The following is a 20,459-nucleotide window of genomic DNA, read 5'->3' as shown; positions in this document are numbered from 1 at the left end:
AATACAGACGTTTTGGTGTCTGCACCACTTTTATTGACCTATTTAGACCAATAATATGAGCTAAAAGGAGGCAGAGGCCGACTAGTGCGGTTTGGGAATGGATGAAAGTAGGGAAAAGGGAAGATGATAAATAAAAAAAAGAAGGCTTAGGGATGAACCATCAAGCACTTTATGGAAGAGTGAGGAGCAAAGCTGATTATACAGAGTCTGCTCTCTCTCTAAGTCCCTCTCTGGTTGTCTTAAACTTTTCTTCTCTTACTGTAAGCTATAATCTTTATTTCTTCCTTGTTTAATTTCTGCTCTTTCATCAGCCTTACTTGCACTTTACTCCCTCTCTCTCTCTCTCTCTCTCTCTCTCTCTCTCTCTCTCTCTCTCTCTCTCTCTCTCTATCTCTATCTCTCTCTCTCTCTCTCTCTCTCTCTCTATTATACTTGATTATAGTTGAGTCTGTTCTTCACTCAGTCTCTGTTCCTCATCAGTTCTCTCTCTCTCTCTCTCTCTCTCTCTCTCTCTCTCTCTCTCTCTCTCTCTCTCTCTCTCTCTCTCTCTCTCTCCTCTCTCTCTCTCTCTTTCCATAAGACTCTTATACTTTGAGGTCTGCTAACACAAAAGACTCCCATCCTGCTCTGTCTGTCATGGTGCCAGTTCACTCACAACTCTTCCCTGTGCTGCTACAGCCTGCCATCATACAGACTTCACAGCTCAGATTAGCATGTTTAAAAATGCCATTTTATCCCATGCTTCATACAGTATAAACTCATTACAGTGCTTGCAAGGCAGCACATAGATTAATGTTGCTTAAACATTCTAGTTAGGGGTTTGTTTTAAATTTTAAAACTGCTATTTTTAATAATAATAAAAAAATGTTTTTAATTAACTATTTATTTATTTAAATGCATACACAAATATTGTATTTCCTATACAACATTTAGTATGCAAAAAAACGTGTGGTGCCGGTTGATTCATTGGTTCACAACGTCGTTAGATCTCAAGTGCATATTACCAAATGACATAATGTTGAACCTGCACCATAGGTAATATTTGCATACTGACTCACAATTGGTCTTCTTTTTTGCATGTATTTGCATACTGAATTAAGATCTTTCTTTTCTTTATTACATATATTTAAAACCAAAGTTTAAACCTAAGCTTACATTAAACTTTCTACCTAAAACACCTATTTTTGTTTTGCTGCCTTTCCCTCAGGAAATGCAAATCTAGTTACATATACTCTCATATACTACATTCTACAAGTATTTTTTCTTTCAGTACTAGCATGTTAAGAAACAACAACAAAAAAACCCCATTGTGGTTGCCCGTCACAAGGCCGATTATAAGTCTGTTGCTTTAAATATTTGATGGGATTTCGTGCCCTTTCCTCTTACATATTGGGCGGAACAAGTAATGTGCCTCGTAATAATGTGTTAGCACTGTAATTTATCCAAACGAGAAGTGTGAAGAAAGGCAGGAGGGCTAGAAAATGGGAAAAAATGGGGTGGGCTAATGTGCTATTTCCATTTTGGAGGCCTTTTTTTTGCATTAGCCATTAAGTAAATAGCTCAAGGAAAAATGGAGCTGCGTGCACCTCGTTCAGATCCTGCAGTGGCTGAATCATGTGGTACAGGTGACCGTGACGGTAAGATGAAAGAACTGCGATATCTGCGGCAGTTGAATTAGTATGTTTAATATGCAGGAAGATTGAAATAGAGGGGAAGAGATGAGTAGGGAAATGAAGAAAGCCTTTGTGGTTTGTAACGTGTCTGAACTGAGCAGTGGTTGGACTGGGCTTGAACCCAGATTCAACAGAACCAAAAAATATGCGGTGAACCCTGATAAAAAGAAATATCTGTCCTGGGAGAATAGAAACATGTAGAAATACCTCTTCCTTTTTCGTACAGTGAAGGAAAATTCATACCGCTGGGTAGAAATGGTCCTTTTGCTGATAGGAGGTGTGACTGAGGGTGTTGTGAAAAGCTGTCAACAACGGTTAGGTTTCCGACGGGACTGTTATTTAAATGAAGAGGAGAAGATGAGGAATGGATTACAGAAGGATGCTGTTGTAAGACTTTAACAAAAGACCTATTGAGAACTCGCCCGTTGTCTTGAAACAAAGCAGAAAGATTGTTTTTTGATAGAGTGACTGTTTGGAAAATATGCCACTTTTGCAAACAAGAAAAACAATGGAAGAATTTAAATTTCGAATGTTGGCAAGCTTAAGGGTCATGGAGCCTGTCCCGGAAAACAAAGGACTGGTAATTTTAACACAAACTGACATAAAGTATCTTGACATCTATGTGAATGATGATGCTTCTTTCGGTGGTGTGTTTATACACAAAGTTATCTGTCTTAAAACTAATGTGCTTATTTAAAAAATAACTCTTGCTAAACACACTTATATTCAATGCTACACACTCTTCATGGCAGTGATTATAAATGAAGAGTTGTCTGTGTCGGCCTTAATGGCATATAGGGGTGTTGGGGTGGGCCGTCCCGATATGATAACTCGCCTAATCAATCAGAGAGATTTTACTCTATTTTTTCTTTTTATACTGATGCAATCGCTCCTCAGAACGCATTAGCATAATGGGAGAGTGCTGAAGGAAGATAATGTGTGAATTTTTGGGGAATCGAGAGAGAGAGAGATTGAGAAAGGAGGCCATGCTTGAAAGACAAATGCCCTGCACACACCAAACGAAGTCAATGGATAAAAACGGGGCGTGAAAAGAACGATTAGAGATTGAAATGGATTATAATGAGGCCTGGATCACTGTATGAGCATCGCTTAAGGAAAAAACATTTGCCAAAATATAGAGAATAAAATGCGTATTAGCTGCATTCATATTCTCAGTGATTTAACATCAGATATATAATGGCATCCGATTTGCATATACATTAGCTATCACGAGCAGTACGATGTATGAAAATTGCAGAGGAGGCAGTTGGTCATTTACGCGCAGTTTGAGGCAGCAGAAGTGAGTAGATTAAAAACAAGTGTGTGTGTGTGTGTGTTGGAGGTTTTTCTTTTTCGCAATTATGCGGAAGGCATTCCGCCAGCTCTAAATCTTTCAGTGCTTTAGTTTAAAGAAGCTCCGCATCAGTATTTGTGTCAGTGTGAGAAAGTGATGACAGGTAAATAAGCACTTAAAAATGACATAAAGGCCTACACATCCTCCACATCATTAACACATTTCCACATATTTAAATCGGTTACGTCAAATATGGTGCAGTGTTCAGCACGATCTCATGAGAAAGCAAGAAGCTGTATGATTTTAGCGCAAACAATGTGGGAAGAGTTATTTGCAGGGTCAGAGATTTTCTAGCCAAGGTTATAGGGATAGGAAGACCCAAGGCAGGACTTCTGAGTCTGTTCTTCCCTCTTCTCTGAGCAGATGAAGTGATTAAGGACCTCATGCTCTGATCTGGCCTTATGTCGGATCATTAGGTGTGGTGGGAGGGCCTGATGCCTCGTTTGTGTTAATAAAATGTCTCCGAAGAGTTTGTGTAATGGAATTATGGTTGTTGCGGAAACTCTGAGGGACCTCAATTAAGGTGATAAGCAAATGAAAATGAATCACTCACAATGGTCCGCCTGTGTACAGTAAACACCGGGGGGAAACAGGAAGTGATCTGACTGAGAGATTTTTAAAAAAAGGACATACATCTCTGTTACAGCATTTTCCCAAGCTGTTTTCCCAAAGGTCTCTTGCTCCGAACAAAAAGGAGGATTTCAAACTTCCTTGGAGATAAAATGAGGAGGAGTAATAAATACTTCCAGAAGACTATGGCTAAATATAACTTGAGTTATGTGAGTTTGATAAACTAATGCGGATAAGAAAAGGCCAGTTCCTCTTGAGTTGATCATTCTAACCACTGCAGTAAAGAATTGTGATTTAAAAGTGGCTCACAGACTTTTTTCTTTTTTGATTTCTCACCCTCTTCTAATGTAATACTTGCTGTTGTGACTATGTGTATTTGCATGCCACACTTATAATGTATTTCAATAACAAAATATCTAAGAGGCTTCTGAAGACAAATTAAGCCCAAGCTTTTCTCAGAACTAACATTTTTCCTTTTCAGTTCTAGCAAAATAACCGCAGATGTAGTTCATCCAACCCGATCTCACAACAGTTTGTACGTATTTTACAAGGTGGCTAATACGACCTAAATCGTACGAATTTGTACGCTTTTTGCTAAATCGTACATATCTTACAAGTTGCCCGATTCGTATGAATTCATACAAATGGCCTACCCCTGAACCTCCGCCCCTAAACCTACCCATTGCTGGGGTTTATACAAATCGAACGAATTCATTCAAGTGAGGTCATACAAATTCGTACGATTTAGCCACCTTGTACTCACTTGTTTCGAATTGGTTCATTACATTGACCATGAACCTGACAACCAGAAGGTAAAATATAAATTTTGTTACATTTTATTTATTTTCACGTTTTTAATCTTATGGTACTTTAAGTAAATATATTTCTTTTAATAATAAATCCCATTGGTTTTAATATTTTAAATCTTTATAATAAATTGGTTTTATTATTTTGATATTTTATTAATGACATTAATAGATTGTCTAAAGTGTCCAAATACTTTCTGTGATCTCTACAGTGAATTGTATTTCAGTAGAGACAATGTCAGATCTTGAGACAGTAGCTGAAGGGTGTGTCACTCAAAAGGATGAAGGAATGGGAGATTTGAAGGACCTCAGAAGCATCAAAGTTCTCAGGGTGTCCTGTTTCAGGAGGATGTCATTAAAAACAATATTTTCCTGTCTCATCTGTCCAAGCTCTTTAAAAATGCTCTCACTCTCAGAAGAATGACATAGATACAGTACTAGTGTGCGGTCTGAGTGTTATTAAATGTTTAATGCTTTAGGGCCAGGTCGTGAAGGGGTTCATACAAGCTAGTGGTTGATTTTTGTTTTGAGTACTGGATAAATGAGGAAATAGTTAAAAATTATGATTGAAATTTAATTAAATTTATTTTCAGCATCTACTGAAGATGTAGTTTATTACCATTCAAGTAATTGAAAGTGAAATGCCGGAACACTCCCTTGTCTCACATTGCTTAGACAAACAGATAATCCTGACCCATGTTATGTTGCACAAAGTTGGGATACTTGGGATGCTTGGTGTCCTGAAACACTTGGGAATTTCAAAAGTGTGACTAAAAAAGTCATGGCAATTAATAAAATCATAAAGGTTATGAAAAAGTTATTGATATTTATGAAGTCATTTTTTTTCTTGTTTTGCTCTGATTCATTTCTAAGGCAAGAAATTACTCTTTGTGAGTACGATAATCTAAAAAAAGATTTTTAAAAAGCTTTTACAAATCATAAAAAATACTGGAAAAGTCATGGAAATATTATCTATATACACATCTCTTAACTATTTTATAGACTTTTTTGTGAGTATGATCTCTGCAAAAAAAAGAGGAAAAAAAAGTATTTTAAAATTCCTTGACTAAGAAATGACTGGAAAAGTCATGGAAATTCATTGGTCAGAAAATGTGGAAACCCTTTAACTAAAATAAGTAGAAATCAGTCTTAGTGTTTAATCTTTCCCTTTGGTATTCTCTCCCTTGCTCTGTTTTTTAACAAATACAGCAGCACCTTTTTTCACTTTATTGCAAGTATAATCGATGTCCCATAAATGCTTCATTTTTCACAAACAAGAAAGCAAAACAACCAAAGAAGTGCTTCTCCTCCATCACTTAGACAAGGCGTTCTGTCAAAGTTCCTCCAGACTGTTTTATGGCGAGTCAAGGCTGGTTCCATTAGCAATTAGAAGTGTTCAGTTTGGGACTCATTAAATTACTGGACCTTGTCTGAGGAGTCTGTGGTTACAGTATCCATCACAGGCCTATACTCTATCTTTATGCAAAAGAGCCAAGCTCTGCCAGCGGACTTCATTCGTCAGTGCTCCGGTGCCAGAGCGGGTCACTCTCTCCTGATGACTGATTTGTCTGCCAGCCGTACTGACTTGTAGCGTGAGATTACGTCTCGCTGAATGTATATTCATAAAGAGGATGAATGAATTCAACAAACACATATGCACATACACGTTTCATGTTATTTGTCAGGATTGTGAATTATATGCAGAAAAACGTCTATTGGATCCTGAAACGAGCCCAGTAAAAAGTGCGCAGTGTCTCTTCTGGGAATTATGAGACTCTTTAAATCACAACAGAGATCATCTCTTGAAATGTCTGCAGAATACGCAAGAACAAAGGAAAGAATGTTGGAACATCTCAGCCTGCTAATTATGCATCATAAATCCACGGATATTGTGGTAAGGATTATATGGTATTCAGACTAACACCTAAACATGGTGTATTGCACAATGTACAGACTTTAACATCCATATAGTGCTTGTATGTTTAGAGAGACAATGGCCACCTGAGAGATTTAACCACAAGAATAAGGATGAATACAGCATTCATAGGTGAGTTATATATACCACAGACGTCTCTCTTTCTTTCTTTCTGTTGTGTGTTTGTGTGGGAGATCAGCCCAGTTGTGCTGAGACTGCCAACCCTCAAGTGTCTGTTACTGGAGCTGTGGTGTGCACGAGTCTTCTTGCATGTTTCTGTAACACTGGATTACACTGCAACTGCCATGTTGCATTTCCCAAATTCATTTCATAAGGCAAAACAATATGCCTTGAACACGAACACATCAACGGCTAAAAATAAAAGCAATGTGTGCACATATTGTGGATTATGTTGCCTGTGATTGGGAAATAAATCAGAATTATGACCAGGCTAACATCCATGTGTTATTTGATAGTATTACTACTACCGAATTTATAGTTCAGGAGTTATTATTATGATAACTTGAAGATTGCCTTCAGAATATTTAGTTTCTATGAAAACACACGTGGCTTTGCTAATGGAAAAACACTTTATCACTAAAATAATAAACAATAAATTATTTAATGAACTATATTCAATAAATTAACATTTAATACATTTCCTAGCTTTCTAACATGACATTGTATAGTATGGATAAAAGCATCTGCTAAATGCATGCATGTACATGTAAATGAGTTAATTCATTAAGAATAGTTTCTTGCAAAATATTGAAGAACTAAGAAAGCAAATTAGAAAACATCAGATATAATAAAGTATAATAATATATGTATTGCTATTGTCTTCAATACTGCATTTATGCAGTACCAGTAGTATTGATAGATGCTGCTGTCAAATGCTCAATTGATTGAGCGACATGCGTACAGAGATCCTCAATTTTTCTGGTATTGGTACCGACTACTGCAATTTTGGTACCATGATGAACCTAGTTTGGAACATCATTAAGTAATTATTTTATTATATGAACACGCCATCAGTCTCTTGAAAACGGTAAGCTGTGAGTAGATTTGTTCTAGATGTGTTTATTTGTTTGTTCTTTCAGAGCTTGCCTTGCAGGCAGAAGTGCACAGAAAGAAAAAAGGTTAAACTGGGCTGACCCACACACAATTCCATTTTTCACTTGGCATTTCTCTGCAATTCTCCCTCTCTGTCTTGTTTTCTCTCTGGTTCACAGTGGCATAGGGACACCACATGACTGGCATGGTTTGTACTGCTGGCACGGGTCACATGGAAAGATAGATAACACACACACATTACACACAGCAGCTCTCAGGACACCCACAGCGTTAAACACCTAACAATAAGAACCACATAAACACTAGTGCAAACTAATCATTTAAAACAGCTCTTATATTTCAACTGTGGCTGAGGAACAAAGTATGCCAAAAACGCGAGAAAAAGTCTACTTATGTTTTTTAAAAGAGGCCTTTGTGCTGCATTCGTGAATGGAAGTGATTATAATGGGTCTACATTTCATTTTCACCAGATGATTAAGATATTAAATGTCACTAATTATTATAATCTTGCTAGAAAAGTGTTTATTTTACTAATTTAAACCATTTAAATAATTATTTCAGGATTGAAAAGGAACTACTGATTTTTTTTCTGGTTTTCCAAGTGTCTCTCTCTCTCTCTCATGTCTGTCTTAGGAGGGAAAATTGCTTTCTCTCTCTCTCCTGTGATAAAGCTGTTGCCTGTGGACTGGGAAAGTGAAATCCATCATGCGACGGAAAGGGTTTATTCCACCATTCCGCCCCATTGAGGCCCGTAACACGTATGTGCTCTCGCCATGCATCATTTACCCACAACACCCCGCTCTCTTCCTTTTTGTGTCTGGTCTCGATACCGTCTTTTGGCTCGCTTTAGCGACAGCTATGCTCACATGCAGTCTTTTGCAGGATTGATCTATTGTAGTTTTTTTTTTTGTGGGTAGTTTTATTCAGCACTGTTGGGTCTAGTTCACAGACATCAGCGGCTCCTTTATATTGTCAGATTCCCTTTGCATTTTTCCTGCAGGCTCTGCACAGACATAAACCCACATGCACTTCTACTGCCAAGTGCTTGGTGTACTATTTCAACTTCTTTCTGACAGGATAACACTTTGCTACCACTTTCGAGGTTTTTCTAAGGAGAAAGAGAGGAATCTGCGGAGGAAGGTGAAATGATACTAAATTGCTGCGAGTGCTGAAGTCAGTTTTGAGCTGCTTTGGTTGATACATTGAGAACCGCCCTAGGTTAGTTTGCTTTAAAATACAAAAACATCAACCGGTGTAGTTCCACGATGCTCAAAGCGAATAAACAAACATTTACATTCACAGACATGCCCTTAAGAGCATGTTGAATAAATCGCACTGTATATCTGAAGGTCTCACGATTTTGTGGCAATAAAATGGCTCCACTTAGATGAAAATATTCAAGAGACGTCTTCATTGGCAAAACAAGATTGAGCAAACGCAGCTGCTGTTAATGTGTGCTATCAAGACTCTGTGTGCTGTTAATGTGGCTATGCAGTAACTCACGCGATAAAGAATCAGTAAAGGTGCGTTTGCACTGACAGAGATTAGATGGAGGTCACCATGTTGCAGTAATGTTTGTTGCCCTGTTTTAGAAGTTGGATCACACAAGTACCTGTTGCTCGTCACCTAAAATCACCAACTTTTATTGAAAACAGTCGCTTTGTCACTGTGAATCGCTGCAAATGTAAACGCCACTTAAAGGGATTTACTCACTCTCAGGTTGTTCCACACCTGTATGACTTTCAGAAAACGACTTTTGGTCTGTTTCTCACAAAGATATCATATGACTTCAAAAGACTTGGAATATAGTGCATTAGTTGCATGAAACACTTTTAACCATTGTATTAGGTTGCAGGTCAGTTTGACCCATTTGGATTTTTTTATTTGATTTTTTTTGAGTAATCTGAAATACTGGGTAATCTATGATGGTATCCGTAAAATTGTGACTCTCACATTGGGGTCATGAAAATGCCTGTAAGTTTAAAAACACTGATGTGCTGTGGAATGTGTATTTCTATTATGATTATGATGATTGCGGGTCAATTGTGTTGTATCAAATATAATGTACATATTGTTAGGTAATCTGTGAATTTATATTAAAAGTTTTTCATACGAGTGATTTTATTTATGATCGTAACCATTTAAAGAAAAACGTGTCAGCTTTACGTGTTACGATACTCTTTGGGTCATTTTGGTGTTTGACAGGCCTTTTTTAAATTAATTTTCTTATGTTGAAGACTGACCAGAATATTAATTAAATCAACCTTTTGTTCTTGACAGAAAAGTGAAATTCAATAGGGTTTGAAACTACTTGAGGGAGGGTAAATGATGACAGAATTTTCAGTTTGGATGAACTAAGTTTTCTTATGAATAATTAATCGTTCATTGCAAGCTGGCAACAAGAGGTACGTGGATGGCGCTCTTGGACTGGTAAGCATCTTTCTCAACTTTGATGCTGTGCCATATAACATAAAAAGTTGCCTAGACACCATCTCTGTAGTTAAAAATAGCTCTAACTGTTTTCCCGGGATCAAAGCCTGCACAAATCGAACAACATAAACAAGTGGTGACACCCGACTTGTGAGTAACTGATCCCTTGCATTCCCATCTGTGTCTGCATAAGGGTCACTCTCATGGCAGACATCTCTCGCCTTTTAGAGTTGTTCCCTGTGACCTGCAAATTATCAATCCCTTGTTCCACTCTTTATCAAAGCCTGTTTGCTTGCTCTCTCTCATCTTAGTGGCAAAAGTTGCAAATGTATATGTCCTGCTAAGCCGCGTTCAGGTTGTAAGGTAGCTGTGACAGATAATGGCGTCAGGTGTGTTTGTGTGTGTATGGAGGTGTCTGTGGAGCAGTCTCCACCTGCTCTCTCTCTTCAGTGCCCACTGGGGGCTGGATTCCCAGAATGCCTTTCAGGCAGCTGTTGACAGCCAGCACTGTGCCCTGGCCCCCCAAACGGCTCTGGGGATCAGCTGCTTAAGAGGCTGTTTGCGTGTGTGTGTGTGTGTATTTGAGGGGGCGAACACAATGTGTGTTCTGCTGAGAAAGTCATAAGACACTTGTTGTAAATGTGTATGTGTGTCCTTGTTTGTTTGTGTGTGTATGTATGAGATTATATTATATTATATAAAGATAGTCAAGCCCTATATGGTTTTGATACTAGGATGTAAATGATCAAAGCAGCATTGTGAGGAAAATTAGTGTGTATACATAAAGTGTTTACATAGTGTTTGTTTGCTATAAAATGTTAAACATAATCAGACATAAACAGCAAAACAAACATAAACCTCTTTAATTCTTATCTAAGTCTTGAGGTTTAAGCAACACATTCAGAATATTTAAAATGTTTATGTCTGTGCACTCTGTTTTAACCCAATTTTGGGGTCAAACATGGACAAACCCAGCCATTGGGTTAAATTTTTAAATTACATTTTTAACCCAATGTTTGAGTTTGTCCATATTTGACCCAAAATTGATTAAAACAACCCAGCATTTTTTAGAGTGTGAGAAAATAAATTTTTATACTAAAAAAATATATATAATAACTATTTTCCTACTGCTCAATTAATGAAGAATCCTGTCATCTAAATAATCACTAATTTAGAAATTGGCATACTGGATTTAAGTGAAGCAAAATGTGTGAGAGTTTTTCTCCTGCTTTGCACAGTTTGTGAACCAATTATGACGTGATGCATCGTGGCACATGTATTGCAATGTCCATTGTATTGTGAGGTAGTTCGCAGTCATACGCAGCCATAGTATGCTATCTGATACACACATAGACAGACTTACACATTCTCTGAACAAGGGTTGAGAGACCTCTTGAGTTCCCTCTCACAGCTCTCTGACATTAATGGTAACCCTCCTGAAGCCAAGTCAAAGTCCTTCACTTTACAGATCCAGTTACTGACCCCTCTCACCTCCAAACACGACCTACATAAAAGTTATGCACCTTCCTGTGACCCACATCCATAAACAAGCACATTTATATACTCTCAGCTTCTCGTTGTAAATCACAAGGTTCTAACATTGCTCACATTTAAGTTGCTGGCATCTTGCTTCGTAAAATAAACAAAGTCAACTTTTAGTCAAGGGGTGTTTATAGATGTGCAATTTTACACTGGTAACAGAGTCGTTATCTAGTCATGCTTTGGTCAAAATTTGATCAGTATACCTGTTATAAAAGTGTTTGGAAAATGGTAATTATGTAGTCTAACTATTTAACTGTCTCCTGAGCTTTGTAAGAAATGCAGAGAGAGATGAGAGTGTTTCTTTGTATATTTGCGGTAACTTGAGTGAACGTCACAGCGGTGCCCCTAGCCAAACCAGATCAAACGCTCCACACACACACAGGGGTCTCTTTGTTCAGTGTGATCTAATGTCCCAGCTGGCTTATGTCATCCTAGCACTACAACATTACAGTACAACCTGCCCCAAGGCTGGCTCAGGTAGAAAACACTATAAAGATCTAATAAAGCACATGCAGGTGTGTGTGCGAGCAGGTGAACGATGCACCCCTGTAGGAGAAAAATGTTCAGCAAAAAATATGATCTCATTAGTATTATGAAAATTTAAGTGGATCAGGTATAGGGGAGAGCGTGGCACAACCTAACACATTTTGGTTTTGGCTCAATTATTAAAAAAATAATTAAGTTAGATTCATCTTTCTTTTTACACAAGCAACATACACATCTCTGCTACAAATGAACACTTAAAGTTTTTTTCTAGGACCTACCGTTCTCGTACAGAAGTCTAAATGTTACAACTTACCCCATACGCGGGGTTAATTGTAACAGACAGAGGGGTTAGTTGTAACACTTGTGTGAAACACACATCATTCAGTACTATTGTATCTGTATAGTTTGATATTGTTTGTGCATCTGTATAGATAGATATCCATACATCCATCCCTAATCCAATCATCATTCTGTTATGGATCAATATCATGGATAGAGATATAGGAAAGGGCTGCACAGTTTTGCAATAAATAAATCAATAAATACATAAAATCATCAAATATTGTAATTGCAATTGAATTACATTTGTGTGTGGCAGCTGCATGTAAAATTATTATTATTAATAATAATAACAGTAAAAATAATAAAAATGAGCTTACAATTAAATTTTAAATGGTTTATTGCATTAAAAACAGGCTAAACAAGTGATCAATGCATAGTAAACTAAAAATAATAATAATTCCAACATTGTTTGTGAAAGTCCAACAAAGTTAAATATATAAATAAATACTCAAACCTGAAACGTTGTGTGGCTCCCGTTTTCATTTGATTATCATTGTACACTTGGCGGCTTAGTTGTAACACTGTGCTACAACTAACCCCGTTCTGTAAAAAATATTTTAAGCCTAGCTAACAGTTGCTAGGAGTTGCTGACATGTTTCAAAACGGTGCTATGTTTTAGCCAACAAGACAGTGATTAATGTCAGATAAAGTTAGATTTGGTGACGTACACACCACACTCAGAAACCAAAAAAACCTATGATGAAAAAATTTACTTGCATTATGTCAAAACACTCTTTGTCCAGTATCTTCACGAAATCTTATCAAAACTTTCCACAAATTCGCGGGAGAGCGTCTTCTGGCAGCAGGAGAAAAAGAGCGGAAACACAATCTGCTTGATCCTGACTAACTATGTAAAAGGTCCGCGTTACATTTAACCCCGCGTTAGGTTGTGCCCCGCGCTCCCCTACCCTATGGGGACCAAATGGCAATGGACATTTTTTGTTCCCCATGAGGAAAACCTCTTATACAGTCATGGTCAGAATTAATGGCACCCCTGGTAAATGTGATCAAAACTGGCTGTAAAAAATAAATCTGCATCATTTATCCTTTTGATCTTTCATTCAAAAAATTGCCAATCTAACCTTTCATTGAAGTAAAATAATTGAAAGTGGGGGGAAAATCACATTATGAAATAAATGTTTTTCTCCAAAACTCTTTGGCCACAATTATTGGTACCCCTAGAATTTTTTACGAGTAAAATATCTCTGAAGTATATTCCCATTAATGTTTACCTTTTTTTTAGCTTTTTGGCAGCAAACACGCTAGATGGGTTTGGTGCACACAAGGATAAAAAGTACCCCATGTGTACAATTTAATGTACCGTTGGATCTTTAATGTTGTGGGCATATTTTTCACTGTTCAGATACATGGCATCGTGGATTCTATCAAATATCAACAGATAAAAAATCAAAACCTGACGGCTTCTGCAAGAAATCTTATAATGGGCCATGTTTGGATCTTCCATCTGGACAACGATCCTAAACAAATATCAAAATCAACACAAACATGTGTTACAGAGCACAAAATGAAGCTTCTGCCATGACCGTCCCAGTTCCCTGACCTGATGAGTTGAGTGAACTGAAGAGGAGAAGCACCAACATGGATCTGGGAATCTACAGGATCTGGAGAGATTCTGTATGGAGGAATGGTCTCTGATCTCCTGTCAGGTGTTCTCCAAACTCATCAGACATTATAGGAGAAAACTCAGAGCTGTTATCTTAAAAAAAGGAGATTGCAAAAAGTATTTAATAAAAGGGTTCCAATAATTGTGGCCAACGTGTTTTGGAGAAAAACATTTATTTCATTATGTGATTTCCCCCCCCCCCCCACTTTCAATTCTTTTACTTCAATGAAAGGTTAGATTTTTGGCAATTTTTTGAATGAAAGATCAAAAGGATAAACGATGCAGATTCATTTTTTACAGCCAGTTTTGATCATATTTACCAGGGGTGCCATTAATTCTGACCATGACTGTAAGTCTTACAGAATTATGTTTTTTTTAAATGTAAAAATGCAGAAAGTTGTGATGAGTAGGCTATGTTTAGATCAGGGGTAGGCAAGTTCGGTCCTAGAGAGCCGCTGTCCTGCAGAATTTAGTTCCAACCCTAATCAAACACACCTGAACAAGCTAATCAATGTCTTCAGGATTAATAAGACTATAGGCAGGTGAGGTTTTTTTCAGTGTTGGAGCCAAACTCTGCAGGACAGCGGCTCTCTAGGACCAAACTTGCCTACCCCTGGTATAGATGTATCTGAATAGCATATATATATATATATATACAGTTTGTTCAAAAATCAGTATGTTTGGAATGTTCCCATAAAACATGGAAACACAACATGTTCTGAAAGGCTTAACTTGTTGTTTTTTCAAGTGATATTTTATACTTGATAAACTTTTGTGATAGTTAAATTCCTCCAAACAAAGATGGAAATGCTGAATCTTGATGTCATTTATAAGTAAAGTTATAGGGACGCACAGGTAACATATCTGTTATTGTCTGATATTGGAGAATTTTATTACTATTATTATTAAGTATTCTTAAATAGTATTTAATATTGTCAAATTTATTTAAATTAGATTTGGTTTCCCCAAAGAACCTTTCTGTGAATCAATTTTTTCTTAGTGTGAAGAACATTATTTGAAGATCAATTTTCTACTATAGAGACTTTTGTTGCGATGGAAGTTAAAGGTTCTTAATGGAACCATAGATAAAGAACCTCTGTTTTTAAGAGTTTACATACAGATATCTATGATTATGATTGAGATCATGCTGGGTTGAGGCAACTGGCCTGGCCAAATGTGAAATAGTGTCTTGAATGCACATGTATATTACTGACAGTCAATTTTTACTGTACTAATGTGAATCTGTCCATATTTCTATTAACACAGGGGTTTTATTTTCCCAGGAACTTTGCCACTGCACTGTAAACCATTTACCACAGGCTGTGTCTGTCAGTGTGAAGTGAACACCATGTTCCGTGTACGAGGAACTCGGTCTGTGCCATGCATCACTCAAGAACATTCCCCATATTCCAGCGAAGTTCACACTACCCTATGCCAACTGGCCAGCCAGCCTCTCCACAGGTTCTCCAAAAACTTCTCCACAACACCTGTGATGAGAGATGTGTCTACCAGCTCCAAACAGACGTGTGTTTAAGAGCCTGCAACTCACTTAATCACAAACCAACTTTACAAGCCAAACTCTGCTGCTGAGAACACTATTAATGTTCACAGACATTTGGAGTCGACAGAGCTTGTGATTTTGCAGGGTAGTTTATTTGCACAATGCAAACTGCAGCTTAGGATAGTTTAAGGAGAAAAATGTCCTAAAGAAGTTTCTACAGACATGTGGCCATTTCTAGCCTGAATTTTTAAAGAGGTTTTAATGTAGTTTGAATTGCTATGCTTTGATATGCGTTCCTTGAATCCACTTGAGAGAAGCCCTCACCGCAGGGGCTACAGAGGGGGAAGAGTGCAAAGAAACAAAAGTGCACAAGCTCTCCAGATGTGTAATTACTTAATTTCCTCACATATAAAACAGTGCTATAATTAAAAGGAAGTATGCGATTTACGACAAGTATATGGCCCCAAATAATTTATGAACAAATTCAGTGTAGTGCAATACCAAAAAAACTAAACAATATTTCAGATCCTTTTGTTTTCGTTTTCGAAAATTCTTTCGTCGATTCATCAATTTATTTGGCTGTTGCAATTCATGTTCCTTGGATGTTTCTGTGTGGTGACACCTGAATCTGCTGTAGTTATTCATATGGATAATTAGGCCCTGCATTAGTTGTCAAAATAGGGATAGTTCACCCAGTATCTACTGGAAGAGTCACGTGTTGGAGACCAATGGTAAGAGATGGTTGTCAAATTCTGAGATGCAACACAACTACTGTAGCCATATAATCAATAAAAATACAACCCTGGACACAACAGGTTTCTGGAAGGTTAATTCAGAAGCTTTGATTGTAACAGACTTTAATTTAAGCAAATACCACTCATTAAGTCTTTCAGATGATCTCTTTTTGCACTCAAAGAACAGATTTCCATAATAAAAGCCTTGGGGTTTAAGAACCATCGTCTCAGCACAAGACAGAGAAAGTTTTGTGTAAGCTGGCAGTGAGTGAACCCTGTCAAAATGGAAGGAACTCTGTCAATTATTAAAACAAGGGTTTAATTGGTAGCCCAAATAAAAAGCGTGCCTTTCATAATATATATATATAGTTAACACTCAATGTTTTACCTCTCACAGATGTTCTGGCTGCGTGTCTGATTTCACTATTGCGAAGTTGACAGCAGATGGGTTAGTAATGTTTTGACAAGCAACCACAACACTGATATTTGTAGTTGCACAGATGCAGTCTGGCAATGCTGAAATTACTTTTTCGTTATGTAGTTTTTTTTTGTTTTTTTTTTTAACTGCTGAAAACAGTGTAGAGAAAATGCTAAGCACAGCTTGTGGCAGTAAAAAACGTTGCACTTTTTTGCACCACCAATAGGACCAACTGGAGACGAGCAACTTAATTGACAAAACACACACACGTCTCAAATTCCCACAGAGAAGCAAAGTTGTGTGATTCCTTCACAGTGTCCGTATCAGCCATTACGAAATACAAAGGACCTTCATCCCTGCAGATGGAAATTTCTGTGTTTAAACATTCACAGCCTAGCCTGAAAAGAGTCACATAATTCCAGCAAATTGGACACAGTGATTAGTGCAGGGAGAGAGAGAAAACAGAGCCCATTCATAACTTCAGCGGTCGGGAGAAACGCAATTATTCCCAGAGGGTTTGATAAAGGGTGAGAATTTATGCCGCAAAAGTAATTTTATGTTTGTTTTCTTTATTTGCAAGATATTTGCACAGATCCATCAAACTGTCCTGCCTTGTGCATAAATTCAGGAAATGTCTTTCAGCTCATTTGAAAAAAGAAAGTGAGAGAAAAACATTGGCCACGAAGTTTATTTCTTTATTTTTTCCTGTCTTGTAGAAAGTTGACACCCATCCAAAATGTTTTACTTTTAGCTCAAGTAAAGAACCCTTCTTAACGTTATTTTGTTAACCTAGTAATTACACTCACTTTTTGTTCATTTGAACTCCCAAAACTTTTTAACTTGTTGCTCATGCAGACGTACTGTAAATGGACGAGTAATCTTCTGGCACATGCTGTTATCTAGCAAATAATTTTGATGTTGCAGTTATTGTTTTCTTGTGTAATTTCAAATTGTAAATTGAGGGCCATCCCTTTCTGAAGGCTGGGGATGGGGATGGGGATGGGGATGGGGGGCTGTTTTCCAAACCGTGTGTCGTATTCCCAAGAATCCTGGCAACTCTTTTGGATGGATGGGATCCTCGTGGATATAACAAAGCACAAAGGATGAATAGCAGTGTAGGGTGTGAGAGTGATGCTATAAAGAGAGACTGCATGTTGATAAAGGGAGAAAGTGTTTCTGAAGGATTTATATATTTTTTTTATTGTGTATTTATTTGTTTGTTTTTAACTATGCTTTTGACAGTAAGAAGTACTAGAAGGCATAATCCATTGAAGGAGAAATAGAGTATTCGGGCAAGTACTTTGCAATTTTGCATGACCTGGTATGTTAACTAAATCTGGTGGTGAAATATACCTTAATCTGGCGGAGACAGACAGGTAACCTTTCATTACTGTCATAATCCCTTTTAATAACAGAGCTGTGATGTCTGATATGCTCCATTACACAGAACGGCAAAAGACAAGCTAATGTTAAACTCCAACAGCAGCCTGGAGATATGTGAATGAACCACACACACACACACACACACACACACACACACACACACACACACACACACACACACACACACAGACACATACATACACACACACACACACACACACACACACACACACACACACACACACACACACACACACACACACACACACACACACACACCTTATAGATGCAGAAAACATACAGATACATATAAAAGTATAATTAAACTAAAAGAAAACTGTTTTTCTTATATTCGTATAAGTGTATCATAAAAATACCACAAAATACACTTAGATTTTCATTATGTAATCTTAATTCCTATAGTTAAAAAGTTTAGTTAGAAACGGTAGCAAATAAATTGATACAAAAATAAAACAAATGCATACAACAATCTATAGCCTATAGTAAAAAAAAGTTAATGGAAATACATATTTTTAAGATATATTTATATATTAAGATTATTGTTTTCTTGAGAATCTTCTTAGTGAGTAAAATACTAGCCTCTTATTTATTTATTTTTTTTAATTAGAAAAAAATATTGACCTCAAACAGCTCTATTGTGCATTATATAATATTGTGAGGATGCCTTTTAGCTTATGCTCTCCATTTAGTTTGATGAAATTTGATTAAATTTGAAGCTCAAAATATCCAAGCAAGATAGTTTCATATAGCCTAAAGACAGCGAGGAGTTGATTATCATGGATTAGAAAATTAGCAAATCAGAGCTGGCTGTTTGTACAATTTTAATCTGATATTAATATTTGCATGTATTATAAATCATTTCCATTCATTTACATGTATAGTTTTCAAAGCCACACATACTTTTTTATTACCAAAATAAAATGACTATTATGCTATATTTTATTATAGGCGACATACCAAATATTTATAGTATTACTTTTAGATTTGGCTGGTGTTGTGTTTTTTTTTTTAAACTTGTTGACCATCTACAACAACTGACAAAGCTAAACACCAGTGCTACAACAAAACTAATTAATTATGAATAATAATCATATTGACGTTATATTATTATGATTACATACAAATAACATAGGCTACAATACATTGTTTATGTATATAGTTTCAAAGCTAATTATTTGTGATGATGTTAATGTTTCTTCTCTAGTCATTAGGGGGGAAATCCATTCATCTTTTGAGATATCTAATAATGATAACGCATATATTTTAAAACTCTTGTGTAGATTGTGCACATCATTATCACTGATCATAACAAGTTAACTTACCTGTACCAGTCCAGTCCGTTGTCATAGTTACGGTCGAAGAAGTGCGGCTCCGCTCCGACCGCGCGAATATCTGGATGCACGCGCAGAAACTCCAGCAGCGCGCGCGTCCCTCCTTTTTTCACGCCGATGATGATCGCCTGAGGCAGCTTCTTACTGCCCTCACCTAACGAACTCAGTTCACTTGTATCAAAATACGAGCCCCCCGTCTCCAAATCTACATCCAAAGAGTTTGACAGCTGTAGGTTTGCCCGAAAAAGGTGTTTATCTGCCTCAATTTCAGGTAAATCCTTTTCACTGACACTTTCGAGCCGGTGGATTCTGTTGTGCCTCATCACCAGAGGTCTCGTGGAGGTCCATTTCTGAAAAAGTCTCTTTCTCCTCAGCGACCCAAAATCTTTAGGTTTCGAGGCGTGAAATTCCTCCACCGGACCCATATCTTTTCTCTCCGTGGGTATACAGGTCCCGCATCGATCCGTGAGGCAGTGGAGAAAGTACAGAGACGCAAGTATAGACAGCAACATGACCGCGAAGGTCTTAAAGATGCTCTTGGACGGTGGGTCCGAAAAGACGCGGCTAAATGCCATGTCGGTCCACGGGTGGCACGAGTTGGAGAGACAGCCATACTAGACTGGCATTATTCGGTCTTGCCATCAAAAAATAAAGCAGCGTTTGGAGCTCGAGAGCATCAAAGGTGGTTTAGAGTTCGCACGCGCCGCTTGCCAAAACCCCTCGTGCATATGTAGCTTAAAGCTCTCCGTCGTTATATAAACCGTTATTAGTCTGAGAATAAGATTAGTGAGATTTTTAAATTACAATGTTATAAGCGCTATGATCCCTTTAATAGTTTGTTTTAATCTAAAACAAAATGTGTCCCTTGTAACGAGTTAAAAGTGTAAAAACAACAACAACAAAAAATAAGTATATATATATATATATTAGGCCATCCTTTTCTTCAAACGATTTTGTGAAATTCTGATAAACTTTCATAGCACTAGTAGCTCTCACACGTGTGTGCCTTGTATCTAACTTCAGAATGACGTCACCTGAAATGACTGACATACTGCGGCCCAATCAGGTGCCCCAATCTTTTCCAGTGCGCATGTAATTTGCACTGCAGTAACCAATAGGATGCAGGAAGAGTAGGACAGACCCCGCCCACCTGTCAGTTCCATTGAAGAGGAACGGTTACGCTCGTGTTCGATGCAAATGTCACTTTCCACGCCTGTGGCCACAGCCAAACATAAAAGCATAACTATTGTAGTTT

The 20,459-nt window shown here is 37.4% G+C and overlaps 1 protein-coding gene across 1 annotated transcript in view; it reads right to left on the bottom strand.

The window, feature by feature from the left end:
* Positions 1–20,214, bottom strand: part of LOC143709726 (heparan sulfate glucosamine 3-O-sulfotransferase 3A1) — a 34,424-nt gene extending 14,210 nt beyond the window's left edge. Inside the window, exon 1 of the mRNA XM_077200345.1 lies at positions 19,196–20,214. Coding sequence (XP_077056460.1) covers positions 19,196–19,779 — 584 coding nt within the window. The 5' untranslated portion in view covers positions 19,780–20,214. The remainder of the gene's footprint in view (positions 1–19,195) is intronic.
* Between the last annotated feature and the right edge of the window lie 245 nt (positions 20,215–20,459).

The sequence above is a fragment of the Siphateles boraxobius genome, unplaced genomic scaffold (assembly GCF_051911475.1).
Source record: "Siphateles boraxobius isolate OS27281-9 unplaced genomic scaffold, OSU_SipBor_1 46, whole genome shotgun sequence".
NCBI lineage: Eukaryota > Metazoa > Chordata > Actinopteri > Cypriniformes > Leuciscidae > Siphateles > Siphateles boraxobius.
Note: the sequence above shows the minus strand (reverse complement) of the source record. Positions and strands in the feature narration are given on the sequence as shown.